This window comes from Mercenaria mercenaria, chromosome 11, assembly GCF_021730395.1.
Source record: "Mercenaria mercenaria strain notata chromosome 11, MADL_Memer_1, whole genome shotgun sequence".
NCBI classification, from domain to species: Eukaryota; Metazoa; Mollusca; class Bivalvia; order Venerida; family Veneridae; genus Mercenaria; species Mercenaria mercenaria.
In genome coordinates this window covers 57809668-57834924 of record NC_069371.1, presented here as the reverse complement: position 1 = coordinate 57834924, position 25257 = coordinate 57809668, and the positions used below count along the sequence as shown (strand labels likewise).

General features: G+C 35.6%; 1 protein-coding gene and 1 non-coding gene across 2 annotated transcripts; one reads left to right on the top strand and one right to left on the bottom strand.

Annotated features, from left to right (window-relative positions):
* Window positions 1-2348: 2348 nt before the first annotated feature.
* Trnal-uag (transfer RNA leucine (anticodon UAG)) lies at window positions 2349-2430 on the bottom strand. The gene has a single exon. It is a non-coding gene; the product is annotated as a tRNA-Leu (tRNA).
* A 128-nt stretch (window positions 2431-2558) lies between these two features.
* On the top strand, window positions 2559-18321 carry LOC128546788 (rac GTPase-activating protein 1-like). The gene is made up of 5 exons (XM_053518120.1): window positions 2559-2773; window positions 4049-4130; window positions 4443-4584; window positions 11988-12048; window positions 18280-18321. The coding sequence occupies exons 1-5, from the start codon at window positions 2762-2764 to the stop codon at window positions 18319-18321; spliced, it is 339 nt and encodes a 112-aa protein (XP_053374095.1). The 5' UTR covers window positions 2559-2761.
* The last annotated feature ends 6936 nt before the right edge of the window (window positions 18322-25257 follow it).

The window sequence follows — 25257 nt, the reverse complement described above, 5'->3', positions numbered from 1 at the left end:
GACAGGAACTGAGATATCATGCCAATACAAGTTTTGTACAAGTTTGATTAAACTGCTTGCAAAATGTGGTCTCTATCGTGTTCACAAGAAATTGTGGACGGACGAACGGACGAAGGACGAAGGGCGATCACAAAAGCTCAATCTGTTACTATGTGACAGGTGAGCTAAAAAAGCTATTTAGTATTTACCATGAAAATTGACATTACAACACTAAGTTTTTAACCATACATCATTGATTGATCTCTAGTACCATGTCTAAATCACCGCTTTTATAACGGTTTAATATAGTTTTTTTGTATTTCCTCATAGTTATCGGACGATCTAATTTTTCAACATTATGTAATACTTCATTTTCATCATTAAAATCACTTTGATCAAACTGACTATATGATTTATTTGACATATTTGAAAAAATATTTTTCAAAACCATTTAAACTAACATCACTTTACATATTGTGCGAATTTTTAAACTTCTTAATGTACTTCCAAAATTTTCTTGGAGATTTTTTACTCATTTCTGACAGTTTCCGTTTCTCTTTACTATAAAAGACAAATTTCGCCTTACGTTTAGTCGTAACGTATTTTTTTCTGCTATACAGAAAAGTCATTTTATTTACATCAGATCTATTTTAAATAAATAGACGCTTTGAGGCGAAGTATTCAGCTTTTGCCTTTTTACTCTTTTCATCAAACCAAGGGGATTTCCGTTTTACAGCTTTCGTACATTTGTGAAACGTTTTACCGAAACATTGTAAAGAAATATCATGTACAAGTTCAGTAAAACAACTATTCATACACTGATTTATCTCATAATCGCCAGATATCAGTTTTCCATTGATTTCATTAAACAAAGTACTTTTACTATATAACAGATCATGGAAATTTCTAGTATTAGATGTATTCCATAATATTTTATCATATAAAACAGGGTTATTCAGCTTAATGTGGCTTAGATAATACCGACTTATTCGAACGTATGCTGTACACTGCTGGGAATACTGACATAAGAAAGACCGAAGTAAGTCATTTTGAGAGTTCTAATCACTATGTGCTGGATTCCTACAACTTACATACCTTGATTTAAGTGAATGAGTTTATGCTCATTTTAAAAAGACTGAAAATAGAAACAAAATGTTCTATGTCGGTAGGTGTAAATAAGCCTGATGCAAATTATTTACATGTACATATAATACCATATTTAATTGTTTATTGAATATTGAAACAAAAAGCCATACATTTACGTAACAAGAGCTTCTTTTGCTTTCCTTGTATAAACCAATTTACGCCACTGTTGCGTTTACTCGGTCAATATAAACTTTGTTTCTGGTGAGGAGCGAAAATATTGCATATTATGATAACTTGATAATGGTAGATTTAACTGGATCGAAGAAACCGGATGAGAGAAAAAACGTTACTTTATCATGTGTAATATGCACGAATAGGAATGTTTGCGTTTTAGACTTGTTACCTTGTTACCTTCATCTGTTACGGAGCGCCTGGGTCAGATTAAGCTCCTCCGATCTTGGTTTCTCTGTGGGAGTCCGAATAGAAGTCTCTGTGAGGTCTGAACGATAGTCTCTGTGGGGGTCCGAATAAAATTTTAAAGTTATGGTCAAACGTTAAGCACTGTTTGTAGATAGAAACTGATCTTAAAACTTGATTTTTGGAAGCGGCCATCTTGATAAATTATGTTCAATTTAGGCCTATTTCATTATACAATTCTCGATACGATGGTCATATATTCCACTTACACTGAACAAACACAAACTACAAATTTAAATTTTACCAAAATAACTTTTTATTTTTCTACATTCACTGCAATTCTGAACATTAAATGATAATCTGGATATAAGATGTAACATGGTTCTATAACAATTAAGCCTCATTGAGTTCGTTTGTATTCGGCTTCTCAGAAATAGCTTCATTTGAATTTAGAACAAAAGATTCAACGTATCTGAAAAGAAAATCACATGTGTTCACATATAAAAGAAAAACTCCTTTTCAAAAGGCAATGAAACAAGCACACTCGACAAAAACACGCCTGGTCCACCAAAACTATATTCAAGAACCCCTATTAAATTTTAACAACCAGTTGGGCATCATATCACTTCTAGTAATTTTACTTGTTTAATAAAAACAAATTCATGAGAAATTTTAAGTCATACTGTCATACCCTTCTAAAATATCTGTATTAGGTAACAAACTCATGGATACAGATACGGAAAAAATTATCTCAATATTTCCTGGGATCGCGTCACTTTTGTACCAGAACAGCAGAATTTTCATGTTATGACTCTGGAGGTGTGCTAATTTTTATTAAAAATGAGAAAAATGTTGTAAAATGTTATTGGCAGCGGTGGGATTCGAACCCACGCCTCCGAAGAGACTGGTGCCTAAAACCAGCGCCTTAGACCGCTCGGCCACGCTACCAGATAAACATACATGTCACTAAAATTGTATTAGTACATTTAATAATATTATGCTACAGGTTACAGCTATTGATTTGCAATAGTTGTGTACCAAATTGGTTAATTTTCTCATTTTTAAAATTCTTTTGCTTACCTTTTATCTTTGCAGTTCTCCTCTGCTCTAAATTTGGTATTTCCGGAAATCGCCGTACATTCACGGAAGTTACCGATGATTCAGAAATCAAATAATCTGATTGGTTATTACGTTTTTGTGTTCAAATCAACAACCGGGAAGGCGAAGTTTGCTCTACTAATCGAAATTTCTATGCAATACTGACAATAAAACAAGCGTAATGAAACGGAAAGTAAGTAATTGTAATTCTTATTATGTCTTAACTTGGTATTGATGTAATATCGAAGTGTTTTCCGTTAAAAACCTGTTTGAAAATATAGTTTTTTTTTTGTTTATTTGCCATTGATTTTCCCCACCCGGTACAAATTCTTCAGTATTTATCGTAGCTTTAGTTAGTGGCTCTGCCTAAATTTTGAAGTACAGCAGCGCTTTAGGGTATAGCGGACATTCAACTATTTATTTTTGCATTCCAATTTAAAGAAATGCAATTTAGTAGTTATTTTCTATATATATCGGAGAGAAAAACAGCCCTTATTTTCAAAACGTTCAGCTTTTAAGTTTTAATAGAAATTCATGTGCTTTTCTCTACATGCCATTGTTTACATATATGCGCAGATTTTGACTTATCCTCTGCACCCTAAAATCCTCTATACCCTAAAGCACTGTAGGCAGTGATGAAAGAAAAGTAGTCTGTGGATCCAGTGAGGGGGGTTCGGGGTTCTTCCCTGGAAATTTTTAAATTGAAGGTTTAAAATGGTGCGATCTGCTGTATTTTAGGCATTTTTCATTGCTCTGTTTACATATATTTTTTATACAAAAAAGACATAATTCCTCTAAAGAATTTATTTGTGACATCACATCAAAAGTTAGAGTCATACTCTGTCTCTAAACCAGAGTTATCAACGTCAAAAAAATCTGTTAAAAACAATTCGTCAGTGCTAGTCATGTGGCAAGACTGATTAAAAATAAATTTATGCGTAAAGATCGTGCGCAATTCACTGACATGGGAAACCAACTACCCGTGATGTCAGCATGCAAATAACACATACACATGTATTTGACAATAAATTTCGGGTTATTACTTTATATTTTGAAGTTATTTTTTTGTTCAGTTTTAGAAAAGTAGCCGGCAGTACAACCGTCAGTAGCTGGCAAAACGCGACTGCCGGGCCTTGTAGAGACTCTGGAGGATAGGTTGATAGTTTTTGCATTTAGACATAGATTATTGTATAAATTTCCATTTCATAAATTTCCATTTCATCCTTTCAACTATATAGAAGGTTTCATTTATGCTTTGATATGATACAAACTTTCACAGAATGTTTATCTTGATGATTTCTAGGCCGAGTTTGAAACTGGGTCATGTGGGCCAAGTTGAACAGGTGAGTGATATAGGGTTATCATGACCCTCTTGTTTTTCACTTCTGTGGGAATTGTGTGAAAACTGTTACAACTTAAAACTAGAACCTCTCATTAGAAATTGAAATATAAAACAAGATGTTTTCAGATGGATTCCAAGTTGAGCCTGATGGCAGCCTTTGACGAGCTGATGAGAAATGCAAAGGTTCTAACAGCTGGAATAGAGCCAGGTTATTTTATATATATATATATTTTTATACAGACTAAATGCAAAGACTGCATGCTTTGGCCAGTAATGAAATAGTGCAGATCTGTGTTCTCAAAAATGTAAATTACTGAACAATAAGTATATATTAAACATGATTACTTTAAAGTGTTTTTGTTAACATTCATAGTGCTGTTAATAATTGTTATGTATTTTAATTGAACAGCAGGCTTTTTTTGCTCTTGTTGGAAGTAAAGTTCACTTTAGAGAATATGAAATTGTTACAACATGTCCAAGTAATGTTGAATTTATAAAGATATGATTAATGATTTTGTAGAATTTAAAATGTTTGTGGAGAACCAGCAGTCTTGTAGAAGACAATGGGCCACTTCAGAGGATGAACTACATCGTGTTAGGGGGAAAATGATCACACTGGAATCGGACAACAAGGCACTTGATGCTAAACTAAAACATGCCAGGTATTGATTCAGTTGTTTCATATATTTTATATGCTTTTAAACAAAAATTGCAGGTTCCATGCAGTGTTTCCATTCCCATTTGTACATTTTTAGCTCGACTATTCGAAGAATAGTCTAGCTATTCTACTCACCCTGGCGTCTGCGTCACACCTTGGTTAAGTTTTTGCATGCAAGTACATACAGCTATCATTTAAAGGCATATAGCTTTGAAACTTATTTATTCTTTTTCTAGGTCAATTACCAACCTCACTGGGTCAAGTTCCATAACTCTAACATGTATTTTGAGCAAATTATGCCCCCTTTTGGACTTAGAAAATTCTGGTTAAAGTTTTACATGCAAGTTACTATCCCAAAACTAATGCAGATATTGAATTGAAACTTCACATGTGTCTTCGTGGTTATAAAACTAGTTGATAGCACCAAGTCCCATAACTCTGACCTTCCTTTTGGCCAAATTATGCCCCCTTTCGTACTTAGAAAATTTTGGTTAAAGTTTTGCGTGCAAGTACATACAGCTATTACTAAAAGGCATATTGATTTGAAACTTATTTTTTCTTTTTCTAGATCAATTACCTACCTCATTGGGTCAAGTCCCATAACTCTGACATGTATTTTGAGAAAATTATGCCCCCTTTTGGACTTAGAAAATCCTGGTTAAAGTTTTGCGTGCAAGTACATACAGCTATTACCAAAAGGCATATAGCTTTGAAACTTATTTATTCTTTTTCTAGGTCAGTTACCAACCTCACTGGGTCAAGTTCCATAACTCTTAACATGTATTTTGAGCAAATTATGCCCCCTTTTGGACTTAGAAAATTCTGGTTAAAGTTTTACATGCAAGTTACTATCTCCAAAACTAATGCAGATATGGAATTGAAACTTAACATGTTTCTTCGGGGTTATTAAACTAGTTGATAGCATCAAGTCCCATAACTCTGATATGCATTTTGGTCAAATTATGTCTCGTTTCGAACTTAAAACTCTTTCGATATTTAACATTTTGGGTAATAATTTCCTGCTTCTGTGACAATATTTCGAATAGTCGAGCTTGGCTGTCTTACGGACAGCTCTTGTTTATGTTCAGATATGAGCTTAAACATACTGAAAGTTTCTTAAGACTAAGTATGTCCCGCATGTAACAAAAATCCATTTTAATACTATGAAAGTTAATTGTAAGCTTAACTATTTGACTATACATCATTGACCATATTGACAGAAAAAGATACTTTGGTTAATAGCTGCTGAGTATTCAGGGCTTTTCATCCTTATTTAACAGAGGCCGATATTCAATCACTTCTCGATTTTTTTCCCAACTATGGTAGGAACACTTCCGGAAATGCAAGGTATTATTTCCCAAATGGTTTAGATTTTTTTTACATTCTAGTATTTCCGGAAGTGTTTCTCTGGTATTGATTTTTTGTCGCACTATAGCTAGCCTAACAGCTCACAGTACCACGTGTTAGCATTACCAGTCTTGTCCGTTTATGTTCTGTGGCATTGATTTTAGTCAGTGTTTCAGGGGAGATAAATTTAATTCGTCTTTTGGTGTTTACTTCCGGTTGAATTTTTTTTCCCAAAATGTCACTACAGTAAATCTATCAAATGTGTGACAGTATCAAAAGAAAATCAGAGGTCATTGTCAGGGGTTTACCAGACCTGAAAACCCAAGAGTCCCAGGACCCTTTGGTCCAAATTTTGAAGGGTCCTCAGGCCCTTCCCCAGAAATTTTTTAAGGTGCTGGGGTAAAGTTTGCGTGGCGGGATAAGGGGTGGGTGCGGGAGGGGTTTCCCCTTCGGTGATCGATTTTTTTTTTTTTAAAAATCGAACCCAAATGGTGCTTTTTTAAGTATACCATATGCAAAAAAACACAACAACATGTATTTCATTACTTTTACATTTTTAGCTCACCTGTCACAAAGTGACAAGGTGAGCTTTTGTGATCGCGCGGTGTCCGTCGTCCGTCCGTGCGTGCGTGCGTCAGTCCGTAAACTTTTGCTTGTGACCACTCTAGAGGTCACATTTTTCATGGGATCTTTATGAAAGTTGGTCAGAATGTTCAAATTGATGATATCTAGGTCAAGTTCGAAACTGGGTCACGTGCCGTCAAAAACTAGGTCAGTAGGTCTAAAAATAGAAAAACCTTGTGACCTCTCTAGAGGCCATATATTTCACAAGATCTTCATGAAAATTGGTCAGAACGTTCACCTTGATGATATCTAGGTCAAGTTCGAAACTGGGTCACGTGCCATCAAAAACTAGGTCAGTAGGTCAAATAATAGAAAAACCTTGTGACCTCTCTAAAGGCCATATTTTTCATGGGATCTGTATGAAAGTTGGTCTGAATGTTCATCTTGATGATATCTAGGTCAAGTTCGAAACTGGGTCACGTGCGGTCAAAACTAGGTCAGTAGGTCTAAAAATAGAAAAACCTTGTGACCTCTCTAGAGGCCATATATTTCATGAGATCTTCATGAAAATTGGTCAGAATGTTCACCTTGATGATACCTAGGTCAAGTTCGAAAGTGGGTCACGTGCCGTCAAAAACTAGGTCAGTGGGTCAAATAATAGAAAAACCTTGTGACCTCTCTAGAGGCCATATTTTTCATGGGATCTGTATGAAAGTTGGTCTGAATGTTCATCATGATGATATCTAGGTCAAGTTCGAAAGTGGGTCACGTGCCGTCAAAAACTAGGGCAGTAGGTCAAATAATAGAAAAACCTTGTGACCTCTCTAAAGGCCATATTTTTCATGGGATCTGTATGAAAGTTGGTCAGAATGTTCATCTTGATGATATCTAGGTCAAGTTCGAAACTGGGTCACGTGCGGTCAAAAGTAGGTCAGTAGGTCTAAAAATAGAAAAACCTGTGACCTCTCTAGAGGCCATATATATCATGAGATCTTCATGAAAATTGGTCAGAATGTTCACCTTGATGATATCTAGGTCAAGTTTGAAAGTGGGTCACGTGCCATCAAAACTAGGTCAGTAGTCAAATAATAGAAAAACCTTGTGACCTCTCTAAAGGCCATATTTTTTCATGGGATCTGTATGAAAGTTGGTCTGAATGTTCATCTTGATGACATCTAGGTCAAGTTCGAAAGTGGGTCACGTGCCGTCAAAACTAGGTCAGTAGGTCAAATAATAGAAAAACCTTGTGACCTTTCTAAAGGCCATATTTTTCATGGATCTATATGAAAGTTGGTCTGAATGTTCATCTTGATGATATCTAGGTCAAGTTCGAAACATGGGTCATGTGCGTGTCAAAAACTAGGTCAGTAGGTCTAAAAATAGAAAAACCTTGTGACCTCTCTAGAGGCCATACTTGTGAATGGATCTCCATAAAAATTGGTCAGAATGTTCATCTTGATGATAACTAAGTCAATTTCGAAAGTGGGTCACGTGCCATCAAAAAGTAGGTCAGTAGGTCAAATAATGAAAAAACGTGACCTCTCTAGAGGCCATATTTTTCATGGGATCTGTATGAAAGTTGGTCTGAATGTTTATCTTGATGATATATAGGTCAAGTTTGAAACTGGGTCAACTGCGATCAAAAACTAGTCAGTAGGTCTGAAATAGAAAAACCTTGTGACCTCTCTAGAGGCCATACCCTTGAATGGATCTCATGAAAATTGGTCAGAATGTTCACCTTGATGATATCTAGGTCAAGGTTGAAACTGGGTCACGTGCCATAAAAAACTAGGGCAGTAGGTCAAATAATAAAAAAACCTTGTGACCTCTCTAGAGGGCCATACCTTTCATGGGATCTGTATGAAAGTTGGTCTGAATGGTCATCTTGATGATATCTAGGTCAGGTTTGAAACTGGGTCAACTGCGGTCAAAAGTAGGTCAGTAGGTCTAAAATAGAAAAATCTTTTGACCTCTCTAGAGGCCATATTTTTCAATGGATCTTCATGAAAATTGATCTGAATGTTCACCTTGATGATATCTAGGTCAGTTTCGAAACTGGGTCACGTGCGGTCAAAAACTAGGCCAGTAGGTATAAAAATAGAAAAACCTTGTGACCTCTCTAGAGGCCATATTTTTCATGAGATCTTCATGAAAATTAGTGATAATGTTCACCTTGATATCTAGGTAAAGTTCAAAACAGGGTCACGTACCTTTGAAAACTAGGTCAATAGGTCAAATAGTAGAAAAACCTTGTGACCTCTCTAGAGACCATATTTTTCAATGGATCTTCCTGAAAATTGGTCAGAATTTTTATCTTGATAATATCTAGGTCAGGTTCAAAACTGGGTCACATGAGCTCAAAAACTAGGTCACTATGTCAAATAATAGAAAAAACGACGTCATACTCAAAACTGGGTCATGTGGGAAGAGGTGAGCGATTCAGGACCATCATGGTCCTCTTGTTACATAATCATATAACCATCAATATATCATATACACTACACAGACATGACAGCTGCCCACTTCTTTTATATGTATTTTCGAACAACACATATGTCCTTCCACTTCTTTGTCTTTGTACTAACACTAACAACACATAGGCATTTTTGTTTTCATATACCGGTAAGTGTATGTCTTTGGCTCTGTGCCATTCCTTTACTGCACCACTGAAATTAAAGTCATTCAGTTTTTGTCCCTGCATGGACACCATGAGTAAGGCATTAAGCACTTCATGCTCACCGGTGAATGTGGGTGGTCTTTACACATTCAACTGCTGAAAACCTCTCTCACAATCTGAAAGTACAAAAAAGTATTTGTTATTTTTCCCAGAGCAAGGATAACCAAGGATGGATTATATTGTAAAAGTTCCTAAGATTTGACATTTATCTTGTGTTCTTCTGCACAATGAATTGCAACAGTATTTCTGTTAAATATTTGTGGGTGTTAACAACACATGCAGCTTTTATACACACAGAAGCAGGTTCTGTATTTCAAGTTTAACTATGTATTTTACTGCAAGCAGCAAGTTTCAGAAAGAACATGTATACACACCAGCTGTGGAGGTTGGTAGAAGCAGTCCCACTGTAGCGACTTTGCTCAGGTTCGGGTGAGACTCGGACAGATTACCAACAATCCACTCCATGGTGCTCAAAGTGTTCATCTGTGGTAAGGGTGGCTAAGATTCGCCTGTGCCCATTCAATAACCGCCCGGTCTTCTTCAAGGGAGAAGAGTGATGAAAGAGCCTGAAATGAAACAGAAGTTACAATGACATGTTTCAATGACTTGACAAAATGAATCATAACTTTTTTGTTGTTGATAAGTTTCTTGTTGTTTTTTTTTCTTCTAAAATTCTTTGGACCATACATGATGCTGTAAATATAGTCAGTAAATAAATAAATCAATGTTTATTTAGCATAGAAATATTGACTTCCATGAAATACAGCAGAAGAGAATTCATTCATCCCTTTTACCGACTAGCCCGGTTCTTTACGTGAGAAAGTAGGCAGTTGCTTATTTGGAACTGGTCTTTCCCAGGAACGATGGTTGGGTAACCTGCCCTAAATTTTGTTATTCCACTGAAACTTGTATCATTTGGTCTTTTCATGTTTACTTTGAGAGATACAAAAGCAAAGTGAAACAAAAATATCATAGTAGATAAAGTTTAATATTTAGAAATTAATAGCATCTTAAACAATGGTAATTAAACATCCTCGAAAAAGTTTGCTTCAGTTCATCCGGAACAATGATTTCAAACTTCAGTCAAAGAATCACTGGTCATTTTAATACAGTTGCCTTTCTGTGCTAATTATTACTCGATAACAATTAACTTACCCATGCATGCCGTCATCAGCAGTTATCCCATTTCGTTGCATAGACTAATTATAATCTTTAACTAATTATAATCCAATCACTCCTGCTCCAGTTAACTTGTGAAAACACAGACTTTCATCAACACGTGTCATCTTTAAACCCTTATCAGTACACGGTAAACAGCTAGCTACACTGTGTATTCATAAACTTCCCCGATCGATATTTACCTGAGGTATCTCACAGGGATGAAATCGCTTACTGATTTAAGACGCTGCGCTAATAATTGAGGCACCGCGCAGGATAATTAAGCGCTGCGGGAAGCTGTGTTTCGTGTTTTAAGCGCCGCGGTAGCGCGGCGCCTTATGCGGCTGGGGAAGGGCCTGGTCCTTTTCCAAAATACAGGAGTCCGGACCCAGCACTCTGGATCAATAAGCTTTATCAATTAACTTTAACACTTCATTGATTCTGGTTACCTATGTGCACTCGGCATGACGTTACTTGCTGATAAAAAAATCGGCGAGGCATGTCTACATAAAGGACAGGATCTAGAAGAAGATCAAAAGCAGGATGGCATTGAGATCACTTGTCAAAGGTGATTTAACTCCGCCTTCCATACCTTGCTGCATATTATTATATTAGTGTATTGGAGTTTCATATACATGCTTTCAGTGACCGTGAGTGTTTATTTTGAATACACCTGTTTATTGTGGACACAGTTTTATTGTAGGAAATGAATGATAAGAGGAAGGATTATGAAAGGAATTAAATTTAAAATGCCCTTGGTCAGAGTGACGCACAGGCAAGTATCATGCCCGGTCCTTTGAGCATCTTTTGAAAATCTCCCGGGTCTGGACCTGGGATTCTGGGTCAAATGGAACCCCTGCATTGTTCGACTGTGGAGTAAAAAACACTGTAAAATTGAGGGTACAGTAATAATACCGCCAAAGAAACAGCTTATAAAACTAAATCATTACATAGAAGTGGCTACAGTGAAAATTTCAGAAAGTCTGGAATATATGCTCAAAAAGCCTCAGTTTGACAAATAGTGGCTGACAACATAACCCTTTGTTTTTAAAGATATATTGAATTGTGAATTTTAACGTCTAAAAAAAAAAGTGCTGTAAAAATTAAATTTATTAAAGTTGAAAATAGTTTTTACTATTCAAATTTATACACTAGTACACATCTTTCAGTGAAAAGCTTTTTTTCCAAAATGGGCAATTATCGCGCATTTATTTCCCAATGTAAAAAGCCAGGGCCTCTTCCAAATTTCCGGGTGAAAAGCCCTGGGCTATTGTGGTTTTACTATTGCATGTCAATACTTCACTCACTATTTAGTTCCAAAATTTTAAAAAACATAGCTCCCATGGCAGCAAATACATGACAAATGCCCCTCAGAGTAGGGGATTGTTATTGTTGGGTAATAGTTTTGTTATATCTGATTGAGGTGTGAAACTTTGGCAAACAGTATTGCCATCATGGCTCTCCTGTTACATTTTATATATAATATAAATCATAATATATATATGAACAAATATTTTAAATAGTAGATATATTGGTCTTTGCACTGACTGATAATTAAAAATGTTTAGTTTTCAGACCAAACTGCCAGACTATCAAGATAAATTGTAAGGACTGTTTTTTTTGATGAATTATGTTGAAAAATTTATGTTTCATGTTTGCAGAAATCTGATAGAGAAGGAAGAGCAGAAAAGACTGAAAGTTGAACATGATAAAGAACAACTGGTAGGGCATATGAATCCTCTGTTTTGGTTGACATTTATATTTTAGCTTCCCTGAGTTTGAGCTATTAGTATTGATGGATGATCATCTTCCTGTGTAAACATAATGCCCATCTCTTTCCCTACTCCTCGTTAAAGAAGAGGGCATTTAGTTGACAGTGGATAGGTAGACCACTGTACTATGTAGAAATATGATGGGTTAAGTGGTGCAGATTGAAGTGTAGTGGGATGTAATTTCTTCAAAGACCAATTCAGTTTTCAAAATTTCTGAATACAAAAGGTAATAAGTCATGGTCATATGTTTAGGAACAGGATTATAGTCTTCTGTTGGCTTTTTGTGGACTTTTTGAACTTCAAAGATGAACTAAATATATATATATTATTTTGTACCTGTTTAGAAATTTAGTTACATGTATTGATAAAACAACATAGTCAACAGAGATTTTATAGTCCCAGCAAAATAATGATTTCTCATTTAAAATGGTTGAAAAACTTGAAATGAATTACTGTCTAGTCCATTTTCCAGGAAAAACATTAACTCAGTTTGTCATGTATATATATGGAAGGGTTCCGATACTGATTTCGATGACTTTAAACCTTTGTCCTTCAGGTAAGATGAAACCTTATCCACTAGACCATAATTCAGAAGAAGCTTCATAGAGTGATAGGCCTTATGGACAAGATGACCTCTGTTGCAGGATAATCTCGAAAAATAGAAGGGAGGTGTGGGGGTCCTTCCCCAGTAAGGGTCAGGGGGACAGTGTCCCCTGTTGGGGGTTGCCAGCGATTTTAGCTTTTCTGAAACATGAAACTCGAGTCATTAGGCATATTGATGAATATATTTAACAGGAAAATTGAGAAAACATTTATGGTTGGCACAATATACTGACACAGACATAATTTTCAAAACATCACTGTTATATCATTAGTCCTCAATGTCATAATCAGATTGAGAATCAGATTCATTCATTTCAAGACTATGCATGCTTTGTCATAAGCCAGTGTATTTTAAGAAATATTATTGCCACTGGCCAAGTATCATTTAATTTGAAAAAATGATGTCATCAAAATCAAAAAATGTTATCTTAAACTAAAGCAAAGTAGTCTAACCCCTCCTAATGGTCGCCCCTTCCCAATGGTCAGTCTGTGACGCCCCTTCGATTTTTATACGCCTGTTTAAAACAGGACGTATTATGGCAAGGTCCCTGGCGGGCGGGTGGGCGGCGTCCACAGACTTTGTCCAGAGCATATCGTCTTCATGCATGGAGGGATTTTGATGAAACTTGGTACCTTTAATTTTTAGGTATATTTTTACATACCTGTACCTGATAAGGATTTTTGTTGTGGACTTTGAGTATTTTTTTATGGACTTAGGTTTGTTTTTTGAAGTTTTCCATTTGTTGTTCCACTCCTTCGGGCTACAACAGTCAAGTTCTTTAAATTTTGCTCCCATCCTGTGATGTAATCCTTCGGGCGTATATTGCCCCGCTTGGCGGAGCTCTTGTTTACACTCAAGATGCCACGTTTTTTGGTCCAATCTTACTAAAAATTGGTCAGAATATTTGTTACCATGTAATCACTAGGTAAAACATGTTTACACTGTTATTGTGTTACACAGGTGAGCGACCTAGGGCCATCTTGGCCCTCTTGTTTGTTATGATCAAATGGCCAGTAATTATCTGCAATTAGCATGTCACTTGGTGTCAATTTTGTTATTCACAGTTTGATCTCGGTAAAAGATAATACTCGATCTTTAATTAGTGTCAACATATTTGTGATTTTTTTGAGTCGGCTAAAGGCTGAAAGCCTTTTGACGAGTCCTTGCTATCCAAAGATTCTCTAAATGGACCAAATAACACAGTGAAGGGATGTAGTTCCATTAGATTTCTCAAACTTCAAACAGTTCACTGCATGAATGAAGATAAGTTGTGTCAATTCCCCTTGCTATGACCAATATACGATGTAATCTGTCATATTTATGACTTGTAATTGTGCAATACTCGAATGTAACTCATTAAGCATAAATGTGCATTTTAAGAATTGCGCAGGCTTACAAAGCTTGGGTAACATCCAGCGAAAGACAAAAAATAGTTCCACAGGGCTCCAGATAAGATGCGTATTAGCGTAAATTACGTATAGAAATAATGCAAATACGCATGTCTAATAATTTCTAAGCGTATAAAAACGTATATAAAATTACAGAAACGCACAGAGTGCTTTTTTAAAAACAAAATCTGAATCGTCTGGATGCGTTAGGTAACATAGCCAATCAGCCTTAATTCTCCCACATTGAACGTAAACACGCATCGTATGATTTCTATAAACTTTGCGTGGGTTGAATTTTACAGTCAGTAAACGGATAAATTATCGGAAGAAGAAGCTCTTACTGGTTTGTTTAGTTACTACTGATATTAAAAATGATTTTAATTCTTATTTTTCGAGAAATAAACAAATCGGCGAAACATCAAATTGTATTTTCTTGTAGCTTTTGAAATCGAAAGTAGATCGTCTATGTTTGGCTGCTTTGACGAAACGAAACAACTTTTTTATGAAAAGATTTAAATAAGAGGTAATTTAACCGTAAACTTCAATGTCAGATACTGCCAATTGCTGCTAAATGTCTTCGTATCATCACAATTTGTAAAATATATTGTTCAAACTGGAGAAAAGTGTAATCGTATCTGGATATAATATTTTGGGTATATATCGAGCTGTGTTATGAAATTTTAAGAAAAAAACTAAAAACAAACTGAAACTGGTAGACTATACTGTCAGTACATCAATCATTAGCCGACTCAGGCCATTCAGGCCTTTGATTTATATTTCTTTCTCAAATACTATTAAAATTTTGTTTTGAAAGAAATATAAACCACTTGATATTTTACGGAATGTAACGGCGATCTTAGATTTTAACCTTGACAAAAAGCACGTAGAGTAGTTTCCCCTTACCGAAAATGCGAAAATGACAGTTTTTAGCTCGACTATTCATAGAATAGTAGAGCTATTGGACTCGCCCATGCGTCGGCGTCGGCGTCCGCGTCCCGATTTGGTTAAGTTTTTGTATGTAAGCTGGTATCTCAGCAACCACTTGTGGGAATGGATTGAAACTTCACACACTTATTCACTGTGATAAACTGACTTAAATTGCACAGGTTCCATAACTCTATTTTGCTTTTTTACAAAATTATGTCCCTTTTTTGACTTAGAAATTTTTGGTTAAGGTTTTGTATGTAAGCTGGTATCTCAGTAACCACTTGTAGGAATGGAATGAAACTTCACACACTTATTCACTGTGATAAACTGACTTACATTGCAGAGGTTCCATAACTCTATTTTGCTTTTTTACAAAATTATGCCCCTTTTTCCACTTAGAATTTTTTGGTTAAAGTTTTGTATGTAAGATGGTATCTCAGTACTCACTAATTGGAATAGATTGAAACTTCACACACTTGTTCACTGTCATGATCTGACATGCACAAAGCAGGTCCCATAACTTTATTTTGCTGTTTTACAAAATTATGCCCCTTTTTCAACATAGAAATTTTTGGTTAAGTTTTTGTATATAAGCTGGTATCTCAGTATCCACTAATGGGAATGGATTGAAACTTCACGCACTTGTCCACTGTCATGAGCTGATAAGCACTATGCAGGTTCCATAACCCTGTTTCTTTTTTTTTTTAAATTATACCCCTTTTTCGACTTTCGTATTCATTCAATCGACAAGGCTGTTGAATAGTCGAGCGTTGCTGTCCTTCGACAGCTCTTGTTGTTGTTTACTGTAACACATGCTGGAATTGTTGATTGCGAAGATGATCATTAGTATTGTGAAGTTAAATGCATGTCAATGTATTCTGGTAAAATGATAAGAGTAAAACGAAAAAGAAACTGGCCTTAAGTTATAATTGGACTCTGGTCAGAAGTCTGAAATATAAATATATATACTGGCTGCTCCTCTGATCAGTGGTCACCTTGCTTAAGTGGCCAGATTGTATTGTGAAGTTAAATGCAAGTCAGTGTATTCTGGTAAAATGATAAGAGTACAACCAAAAAGAAATGGGCCTTAAGTTGTGATTGAACACTGGTCAGAAGTCTGAAATATAAATATATATACTGGCTGCCCCTCCGATCAGCGGTCACCTCGCTTAAAGGAGTTCATCACAATATTTTGTGCGCAGCTCAATTGCGCAGCAAGCGATATCCACTGTAAAGTTCAGAATTGTCGGATATGCAGCGCACTCGCGCAAAATATATCATATGTACTGACAATATAGGTCGTGCATCCATATTTTACCTTGAAAAGTGATGGTGTTTTATTGGAGGAGTAGTTGTAGGAAGTGCTCGAACCGAATACATTGTGGACAGCCAATTTGAAAGTAAACTATTTCGTACAGTAATGATGCAGCCGACTCCAAGTCAAATAAAATTCCAGAAAATCTTAACGTAGATATATCTCCTTCGAGTTCAAATGTGACTTCCTAAAATGTTGTTATACTTTTTGTGCCCCATCCCGCATTTCACGTAGTAAGACCAGAGTTATGGCCCTTGACAGTCAAATTGTACATAAAGGGTCTAAACATTTGTGTCGCATGTACCTCAAAATTATATGCGCCAAGAGTCATAAAACCACACAAGAATTAAATTCAGCATGCAAAGTTTTATTTGAGGTTCACTCAATAAAAGCAGATTTATGTCCCTTGACGTGGTCAAATATATACCAAGTGGGATGTGAAAGCTTGTGTAGCACGTATCTCAAAAAGTATTTGACCTAGAGGCATGCAATCTTAAAGGAGCATTATTCCGCGTGTGAGTAAGAATATTGGTTAAGGAACTGATAATAACATTGTGCAATTTGATTTGTAAGAAAAAAAAATGTTCATAATTTTAGGTGGATGGGGTAATGAAAAAATACTTTTGTGGGTGGAGTGAATATTTTTTAATTTTTCTTGAAAACAAGCACGGGTTGATATTATTTTTTTGGTTTAGATTTTTTTGTCTTAGTTCTAGCTTACATAATATAAAATTTGGAAAAATTCTGTCTGCTAGATTTTTCATATCATTAAGAAATACTTCGTGTTTTTCTCAGTTTCAGATACTTTCGACATCTGTCAAGACTAATTTTTCTGAGTTAATATATCTATATGTTGACATTTTATGCATAGATATAGTGGTGTTATTAATTCGGATGCATAAACAGTAACATCAGAGTGAAACTTCGAATAAATAATTGTTTGCAGTAGTTTTATTATGACATGTATGTACTGTTTCTTTAGACAAAAATACCGATTTGGTGTTCTTAATAAACTTTGAATATTGAAAAAAGAAGCACAGGTACCTCTTATTTTTATTTTTTATTTTAACTTGTCATACATAAATCTATAAATATGCAAAGTTACAAAAAATTCTGTCCACTAGAAATAATTGTGAAAAACATCTTTAAGTGGCCAAATTGTCTGTTTCCCCTGGCTGGCTGTTAAGAGAGGTAAATTAGACTGTATATATATTTTGCAACAAAGAATCGTATTTCTTTTCGGCTATTTACATTCAGTCTGAATAATATATGTAATATGATGTACAAAATTTAAACACTGCTTTGCTATAAATAATTTTGATTCAAATATGTCTTTTGTTGTAAAAGTTGGATCAATTTGGTAGAACTGTTTTATTGCGCATGCAAAGCGAATAAACGTGCATTTAGCAGATGACCCCTGATTTTTGGGTCACTCCATCAAAGGTCAAGGTCACAGGGGCCTGAACATGGAAACTGTTTCCTTTCAATAACTGGAGGAACACTTGTACCAGAATGTTGAAACTTATAGGATGACTGGACATGCAGAGTAGATAACCAATATAAATTTTTTGTATCACTTGATCAAAGGTTAAGGTCACAGGAGCCATAACATGGAAAATTGTTTCTGATCAATAACATGACAACCGTTTGACACAGATAGGGTGGTAGGACTTGCACAGTAGACGACCTGTATTGATTTTCAGTTTATAACAAAAGACCTAGAACAATACTTCATAGGATGAATGGACATGCTGAGTAGAGGTCACTTAGCCAAGCATCAGTGTCTCTTTGATTTTCGCTCATGTCCTTGATTGACTTCCTGCCTGTTACTACTATGCTTTGGGGTAGACATGCGCTTTTCTTCAAAAGCATCTTCTAGTTTGCTTGTTTGTTCTACCTGCACTGGCATTTTAGCAAATAGTGGAACATTATATTTTTTTCCTGTAGGAGCGCCAGATTGCATTGATCCGTGAGTTACTGTTGGTTTGAAAGAATGGCCGCAAACTTGCCCAGCATGATCGTAAAAGGGGACTTGCATTCCTCATTTACCCAGCTCAGAGTTAACTTTGGGAAGTTTTCACCACCAAAAGGGTTAAAATTTTTATTTGGGACTTAATCTTTTAAAATCCCTTTGTTATTAGAAAATTGGTTTTGGGGCATTAGCATTAGCTTTTTATTTTGTAAAAGGGGCCCTACGGGGCCCCCGGGGGTTTAGAGTCTTTGGGACAAAAAAACCTTTGCCCCTCACCCGGGGGGGTTGGGAAAAAACCTCATTTTGGGGGCGGGGGAATTCTTAAGGGGGGAAGCCATCCAGCGGGCTTAGGAAGGTGGGTGGTTTTCCCAGGTGCCCGCTCGTGATAAATTTGTGCACGGGGGGGCCCCTGGGGTTTCTTCCTCCACCTTTAAAGTGGAAAGTCCCCTTTTGGGCCCTTTAAAACTGGGTGGGTGCGAGTTAAAAACCCAACTAAAAAAATTTTAAATAAATTTTTTGTGAATTGTTAAAGCAAAATCCCCTTACGGTCAAAAACTATGAGCACATATATTTTTACTTTTGGGATAAAAATTTTCTGCCTTTTTTGTTACAGCGAAAAAATTTCGGGTTACTTTTTTTTGCAGCATACCACACTTTGTCCTCCCCTAAATTTAATTTTAAACCCTCCCCAAAAGACCCTTTGGCTTGTGTTTTAAAAATTTCGGTTGGGTTTCCCACTTAAGGTTGCGGGTTTAAAAATTAAGTAGTTCTGCACTTTTTTGAATCCCGAAAGTGATGGCGAAACCCGTCATTTACCCGGGAAAAACCCCCCGTGGGTTTAAAGAGGGTTTTGGGGGCGAAAGGGAAAAATGAAAATTTCGTTTATGAATCAAAGGAAACCCGGAAATTAAATTTATTAAATTTTGTAACGGTCTCTATTTTTTAAATTTTAAAAATTATGTTTTAAAAATTTTTCTGAAAACGTTAAAATTTTCAAAAAAATTGTATTTAAATTAGTTAAAAATAGGAAGTTCATTTTAAACCCCTTGGCCCAAATATTTGAAAAAAGGCCCCACGGCCCTAGGGCTTTTTTTTTTTTCGGGTTTTATAGGCCTTTTTTTATCACGATTTTGAAAAAACTTTTTTAAAAATTTAAAATTTGTAGAAAATTTTCTATTAGCAAAAATTGTTATGAAACTTGCTATTTTCCCATAGTTCCCTTTAGGGGAAAATTGTGTGGGGTAAAAATTTTTAAAATTCGTTTTGCAAAGAATCAAGCCAGGGCCCCACCCTTTTTTAAATTTGTGAATTTGCTGGTTTTTTGAAGTTTAGAAAATTAAAAGTTTAATAAAATTTTTAAAATTGTGGGAAAAAATTTCTTTAAAAGGTGCGAATTCCCTTTAAAAGGGGACGGGTTTTCATTTTTTGTTTTTAAGTTTTTTGCTCTTATTATCCCCCCCTTCAAAGAAGGGGGGGTATTTGTTTTGAAGTTGTGGGGAGGTCGGTCGTTTGTTGGTTTTTTGGACCAATCCGTTTCTGGATGTTAACTCAAAAAAGGTTTGGGGCCCTGGGGAAGGGAAAATTTGATAGAGGGTTGGCCAAAACCAGCAGAGGGCCCTTTTGTTTTTGGGGTTTCAGTAGGTCAAAGGTCCGGTAACAGTGACCCGGAAAACGGAAAAAACCCGTTTCCGTCGGTTATTTGAGTTTGTTGGGCTAGGATCATAAAATTTTGTTAGGGAGGTTAATCATGCCAGCAGTTGCCCTTTTATTAATTTTGGGGTTTCAGGGGTCAAGGTCAAGGTCAAGTGCCCTGGGTTCGAAAAACCTTTTCCCCGGACAATAACTTAAAGTTTTTTGGGGCCCTTTGGTTCATGAAAGTTCTTAGGGTGTTAGTCAGGCAGCAGTTGTCCCCTTTTGTTTTTGAGATCAGTGGGCCAAAGGTCAAGGTCACGTGAGCCGGAACATTTAAAAACCGTTTACGGGTGAAAAATTAAAGAACTTTTGGGGGCCTACGATCATGAATTTTTTGTTTGGGGTTAGTCTGCCCAAACCCAGTTTCCCACTATTGATTTTGAGGTCGTTTCCCAAAGGTAAAGGTCACAGTGCCCCGGAAAAGTTATATTTTTTTGGGGATGAAAATCCAGTTTGGTTTGGGGCCTAGGACCAGGGAAAACTTAATGGGGAGGTGTTCAGGGACCAGCAGTTGACTCCTTTTGATTTGGGGGGAAATAGGCAAAAGGTACATTGCCCCAAAAATTGTAGAACTTTTGTGTACGTGACCAAAATAAATTTTGTTCCATGTGAAAATTTCTGAATGCATCAAGGGGGCATTTCGTTTTTAAAAGAGCTCTTTTTTAAAATCAGATTTTTGTTTGGGTTTTTTTTCGGGGAAATTTTGTCACTTACAGTGATATTTTCCTCAAAGGTAGGGTTAAAAAACTGAGGTAAAAAAATAGGTTATTGGTTCGTTTTTTTTAAAAAAGTCTTTTTTTCATAAAATTTTAAAAGTTATCTTTATCCAATAGGCAATTTTGTTTTTTAAAAAATCTATATGAAGTTTGAAAATTGTTAAATTTAGAGTAAAAAAACTAGCTCAAACCCATTTTTAAAACTTTATCTTTTCACTTTTTCGGGCACACTCTGATTTGGTTTGGTCCAGGTTAAAATGAGTAAAAACCCTCTGTCCTGTTTTGTTGAAGTATAGTTTACTGGGATAAGCAGGGAGGATCTAAAAACCCCTTGTGGGGGTCCCCGAAAAACGTAGAAAACGTAACGGGAAAACCTTCGGCCCCCGGGAAGACTTGAATGAGGCACCCCCAAAACCCCGGAAAAAAAACCGGCTGGGGTTTGTTTTTTTTACACTTCCTGTTTTATTAATTTTCCCCCTAAACAAAATTTTTGGGGGGGGACTTTTACTCATAATACTGGAAAACCCAAAGTCAGGGGGTCTGGGAATTTTTTGGATATTTTTTAAAAAGGGTTTGGGTGGGGGGAGTTTTTTTTTAGTTTGACTATTTTTTTTTTTAAAAAGTATATGGAAAGTTTACTGCCCTGGCATTGGCGTCTTTCCGCGTCCACCCCTTGGGTTTAAATTTTGGATGCACTTTCTCTTTTTTCTCCTTACTCGTTATTACTTTGGTTTTGCTTAAAGTTGGGAAATATTTAATTCCTCTTCATCCCCCAACATCATATGCCCAAAAGGGTCCAAAAACCCCTTCTTACCGATATTTTTTGAATTATGCCCCTTTTTACTTAAAAATTTCAGATTAAAGTTTTGGTGCCTTTTTCTCTGCCCTCAGTTAAAAACAAAATTGGATTGGTTTAAAATTTTCAAAAATTTGTTTGACATTATCCCCAAACCCGTATACACGGGTCATAACCCCCTTGCCCCAAATTTTTTCATGTTTTTTGGGCCCCATTTTACAAAAATTTCGGGTTTAAAAGTTTTGATGCATTTTTTTTTTTTATCTTTTTTTAGCTCCCCTGTCACATGTGACAAGGTGAGCTTTTGTGATCCCCCTTCATTCGTGTCTGTCACCCAGCCCGGGTGCCCGTGCATGCGTCAAACAATTTTTGTCTGCAGGTTTGGGGTTTTTCTTTTTTGATTTTATTACCCCCGAATGTCGACGGAATAGTTTTGGCTTTGTCCGTCCGCCCGGAGCCTTATCTAGGAAAGGGGTTGGGAAATTTTTATTTTTTTAAAATTTTCATTTTAATTTTTCACCACTATGGGGTTCTTGCGGCCCGTAAAGTTTCAGTCAGATTCCCCAAAGAAAACACCAGTTATCCCCCTTTTAGAAGTTTTAGTTTTAAATTATATAGGGTACAAAAATTTGGGTTTTTTTGTTTCTAACTTTTGATATATTTGCCCTTAAAAAAACTATGAAACTTAAACAAAATTTTTAGACCCCATAATGTGGTTGGTACACAAAATTTTTCGTTTGGGGATTTTTGTAAAATTGGTTATTGCCCTTTTTTTGTTTTTAAAAATCCACTATTTTTTTAACAAAAAAATTTGGGTTTGAATTTCATTAAATTTCTTTATTTTTTTTTCCATAAAAATTTTTGGGTAAATTTGTGGGGTTGTGTCCCCAAAACCCCTGGTCCCCCCCTTCCCTTGACCCACCCCCCCCCGGGGCCCCCCCCCCCCCCACCCAAAAAAAAAGAAAGAAAAAAAAAAATTTTTTTTTTACTTTTTTTTTCGAAAAAACTTTTTAACATGTTCCCCCTTTTTGGGTTATGGGGCCCATCAAGTTTCAGCCCAGATTGCCCAAGAAACCCCGGGATTTTTGGGCCCCTTAAAAGTTTTAGTTTTAAAACTATGATATAGGGTACTTTTGTCAAATAGTAGGGCAATTTCTGCTAAAAAATTTTTGAATATTTGCCTTGAATATGAAATTTTAAAACAGAATTTAAAGAAACTTAATGTGGTTGTGAAACACAAATTTTGAACAAAATTTAGAGTTTTTTCCCCTTTAAAATTGTCTAAAAATCCTTATATTTGAAATTTAACAAACTTATTTTTGGAGTTTTTTTTTTTTAATTTTTTCTTTCTATTCGTGAAAATTTATTATAAATGTAAATTTTCGCACCCCCCTCGTCTTTTTTTCCCTTGGTCACCCCCCTCCCACCCCAAAACCCTCCCCCCCTCCTCCCCCAACCCCCAAAAAAAAAAAAATTTTTTTTTTGTTTTCTTTGTTTTTTGTTTTTTTTCAAACCTTCCTTGTTTATTTTTTAACAGGCAATTTGTCCCTTTTCCCACCTCCTCCTCCTACAGTCAGCCCACCACTGATCAGAAATCCTTTTCCCCCCCCCCCCCCCCTAAAAAGAAAAAAATAAAAAATATTTGTACTTAAAAACTTCTTTTGGGCGGGTTTTGTTAATTTTTTTCTTTTTTTTCTGTGACCATTTATTAGAAACATGTGAAGTTGGGCCCTACCCGGGTTTATCTTGCCTTGGTCACACCCCCCCCCCTTTCCCAAACCCCCCCTAATAATTTATTTTTTTTTTTTTTCTTTTTTGATTTTTTTTTTTTAAAAAAAAAATTTCCCAAAATTATTTAAAACATCCCAATTTGCCCCCCAAATCACTCCTCCATACATCATGCCCCCCCAAATTAATGATCTCCCCCCCCCCCCCCGGCTTATTTTTTACCCTTTTTTTTTTTTTTTTTCTTTTTTTGTTTTTAAATTAATTTTTATAATCAAATGTGAAATTTTTTTTCCTTCCCTTCCCCCGCACCCCCCCCCCTTTAAAAAAATAATAAATTTACTATATAATTATTTTTTCCCATTCTTTTTGTTTTTTTTGTTTTTTTTTTAAATTTTCAAACTTAAACATGTTAAGTTTTGACTGCAAAAACCTTGCCCCACCCATTTTAAAGAAAATTTTTTCCTGTTTTCTCTTAAGGACATCTTTCTTTTAAGGTAAAATTGTATTTTTAACGAAAACCCCTGGTCCCAAAACCCACTAAAAGGGAAAATTATTTCCCCCCTTTTAAATTCTTAAAGCTCAATTTAAATTTAAAACTGCTTTTAAATTTTAAAAAAGCAAGCTTATTACATTTAAAGGCTTATCCCATTCCAAAAAAATTTCTTTTTTTGGGATCAAGTATCTTTACATTTTTATGTTACTTTTTAAAATTAAACATTTTTTTTTTCTTTTAAAATTTGATTTTGATTTAATAAAAATTTTTTGCTTCTTAAAAAAACACCCTTTAAATTTTTTTTAGGTTAAATTTTTTTTTGTTTTTTCCTCACCAAAAAACCTTTTTGGGGGGGATACAATTTATCGAATTTGTTGTTTTAACCAAAACTTGAAACAAAACTTGTACCCCATGGATTGGGTTTCCTTTTCTTAAACTGGCCAGCCCCTTTTTGGGTTCCAGGTTAGGGCCCCTAAAAGGGCCCAAAAATTAGCTTTTTTAAACCTTGTCTGCACAATGGCGTTTTTTTTTTGGATTTGTTTTTTCCCAAAACTGGCACAAAATTGTGTCACCATAAGTTTTGGGTTTTCTTTTCTTGAACGGGCCCAAAATTCCCATTATGGGTTCCAGGAGTTTTGGCCCCGGGAAAAGGCCCAAAAATTAGTTTTTTTTGGGAATTGCCCGCAAAATTTGGGCAGCTTCATTTATGTTTTGTTTTTTCCCCAAACTTGCCACAACTTGTATCCCCCCAAAAGATTTTTTTTTCCCTTTATTGAATGGCCAGTTTCCCACATGGATTCCGGTTAGGGCCCCCTTTAAAAGGGCCCAAAATTTTTGGGCCCTTATTTTGGCTTTTGAACCCCTTATAGGGGACTTCTTTTTGGTTTTTTTGGGATACAAACCCCCCAAAATATCTTCAAAAAAACAATAAATCTTGGATTCCATAAAAATTCCAGACCCAATCGTAGGTTTAAAGGTTATTTTTTTTTGGGTTTTCCCTCCCCTGATTGTAATCAAAATGGTTTATCAGTAAGGGCTTTTAGGACTTTTTGAAAAAATTTTATTTTTTTCATTTTGTTGGACTGAGCCCAAACAGGGGAGTTTAAATTATGGAATGTTTTTTTGTCAAATTACCCCCCTTTTTTTCAAATTTAAAAAAAGGGGATATCTCCGTAACCCAATTTTAAAAAAAATGATCTGAAATTTAATTTTTGTCAAAAAGATTTATTTGGCGATCCTTCTTTTTTTCACTTACAATAATTTTTTTTAATTAATTCCCCTTTTTCGTTACTTTTTAAAAAGCTTATTTTTAGTAACTTTTTTATTTTTGGCCGTAAAGGGGAAAAAACCCAGACCACTTTTTTTTGTGGGACTTTCATGGCCCGGGACCTCCCAAATTTTTTGGCGTATTTTTACATATCTGTACCCTTTTAAGAAATTTTTTTTTTTTTTTTTTTTGGTTAAATTTCTTCCCTTTGTTGTTCCTGTCCCTTTGGGCTTAGATATTTTTTTTGAGGACCCCTTCCTT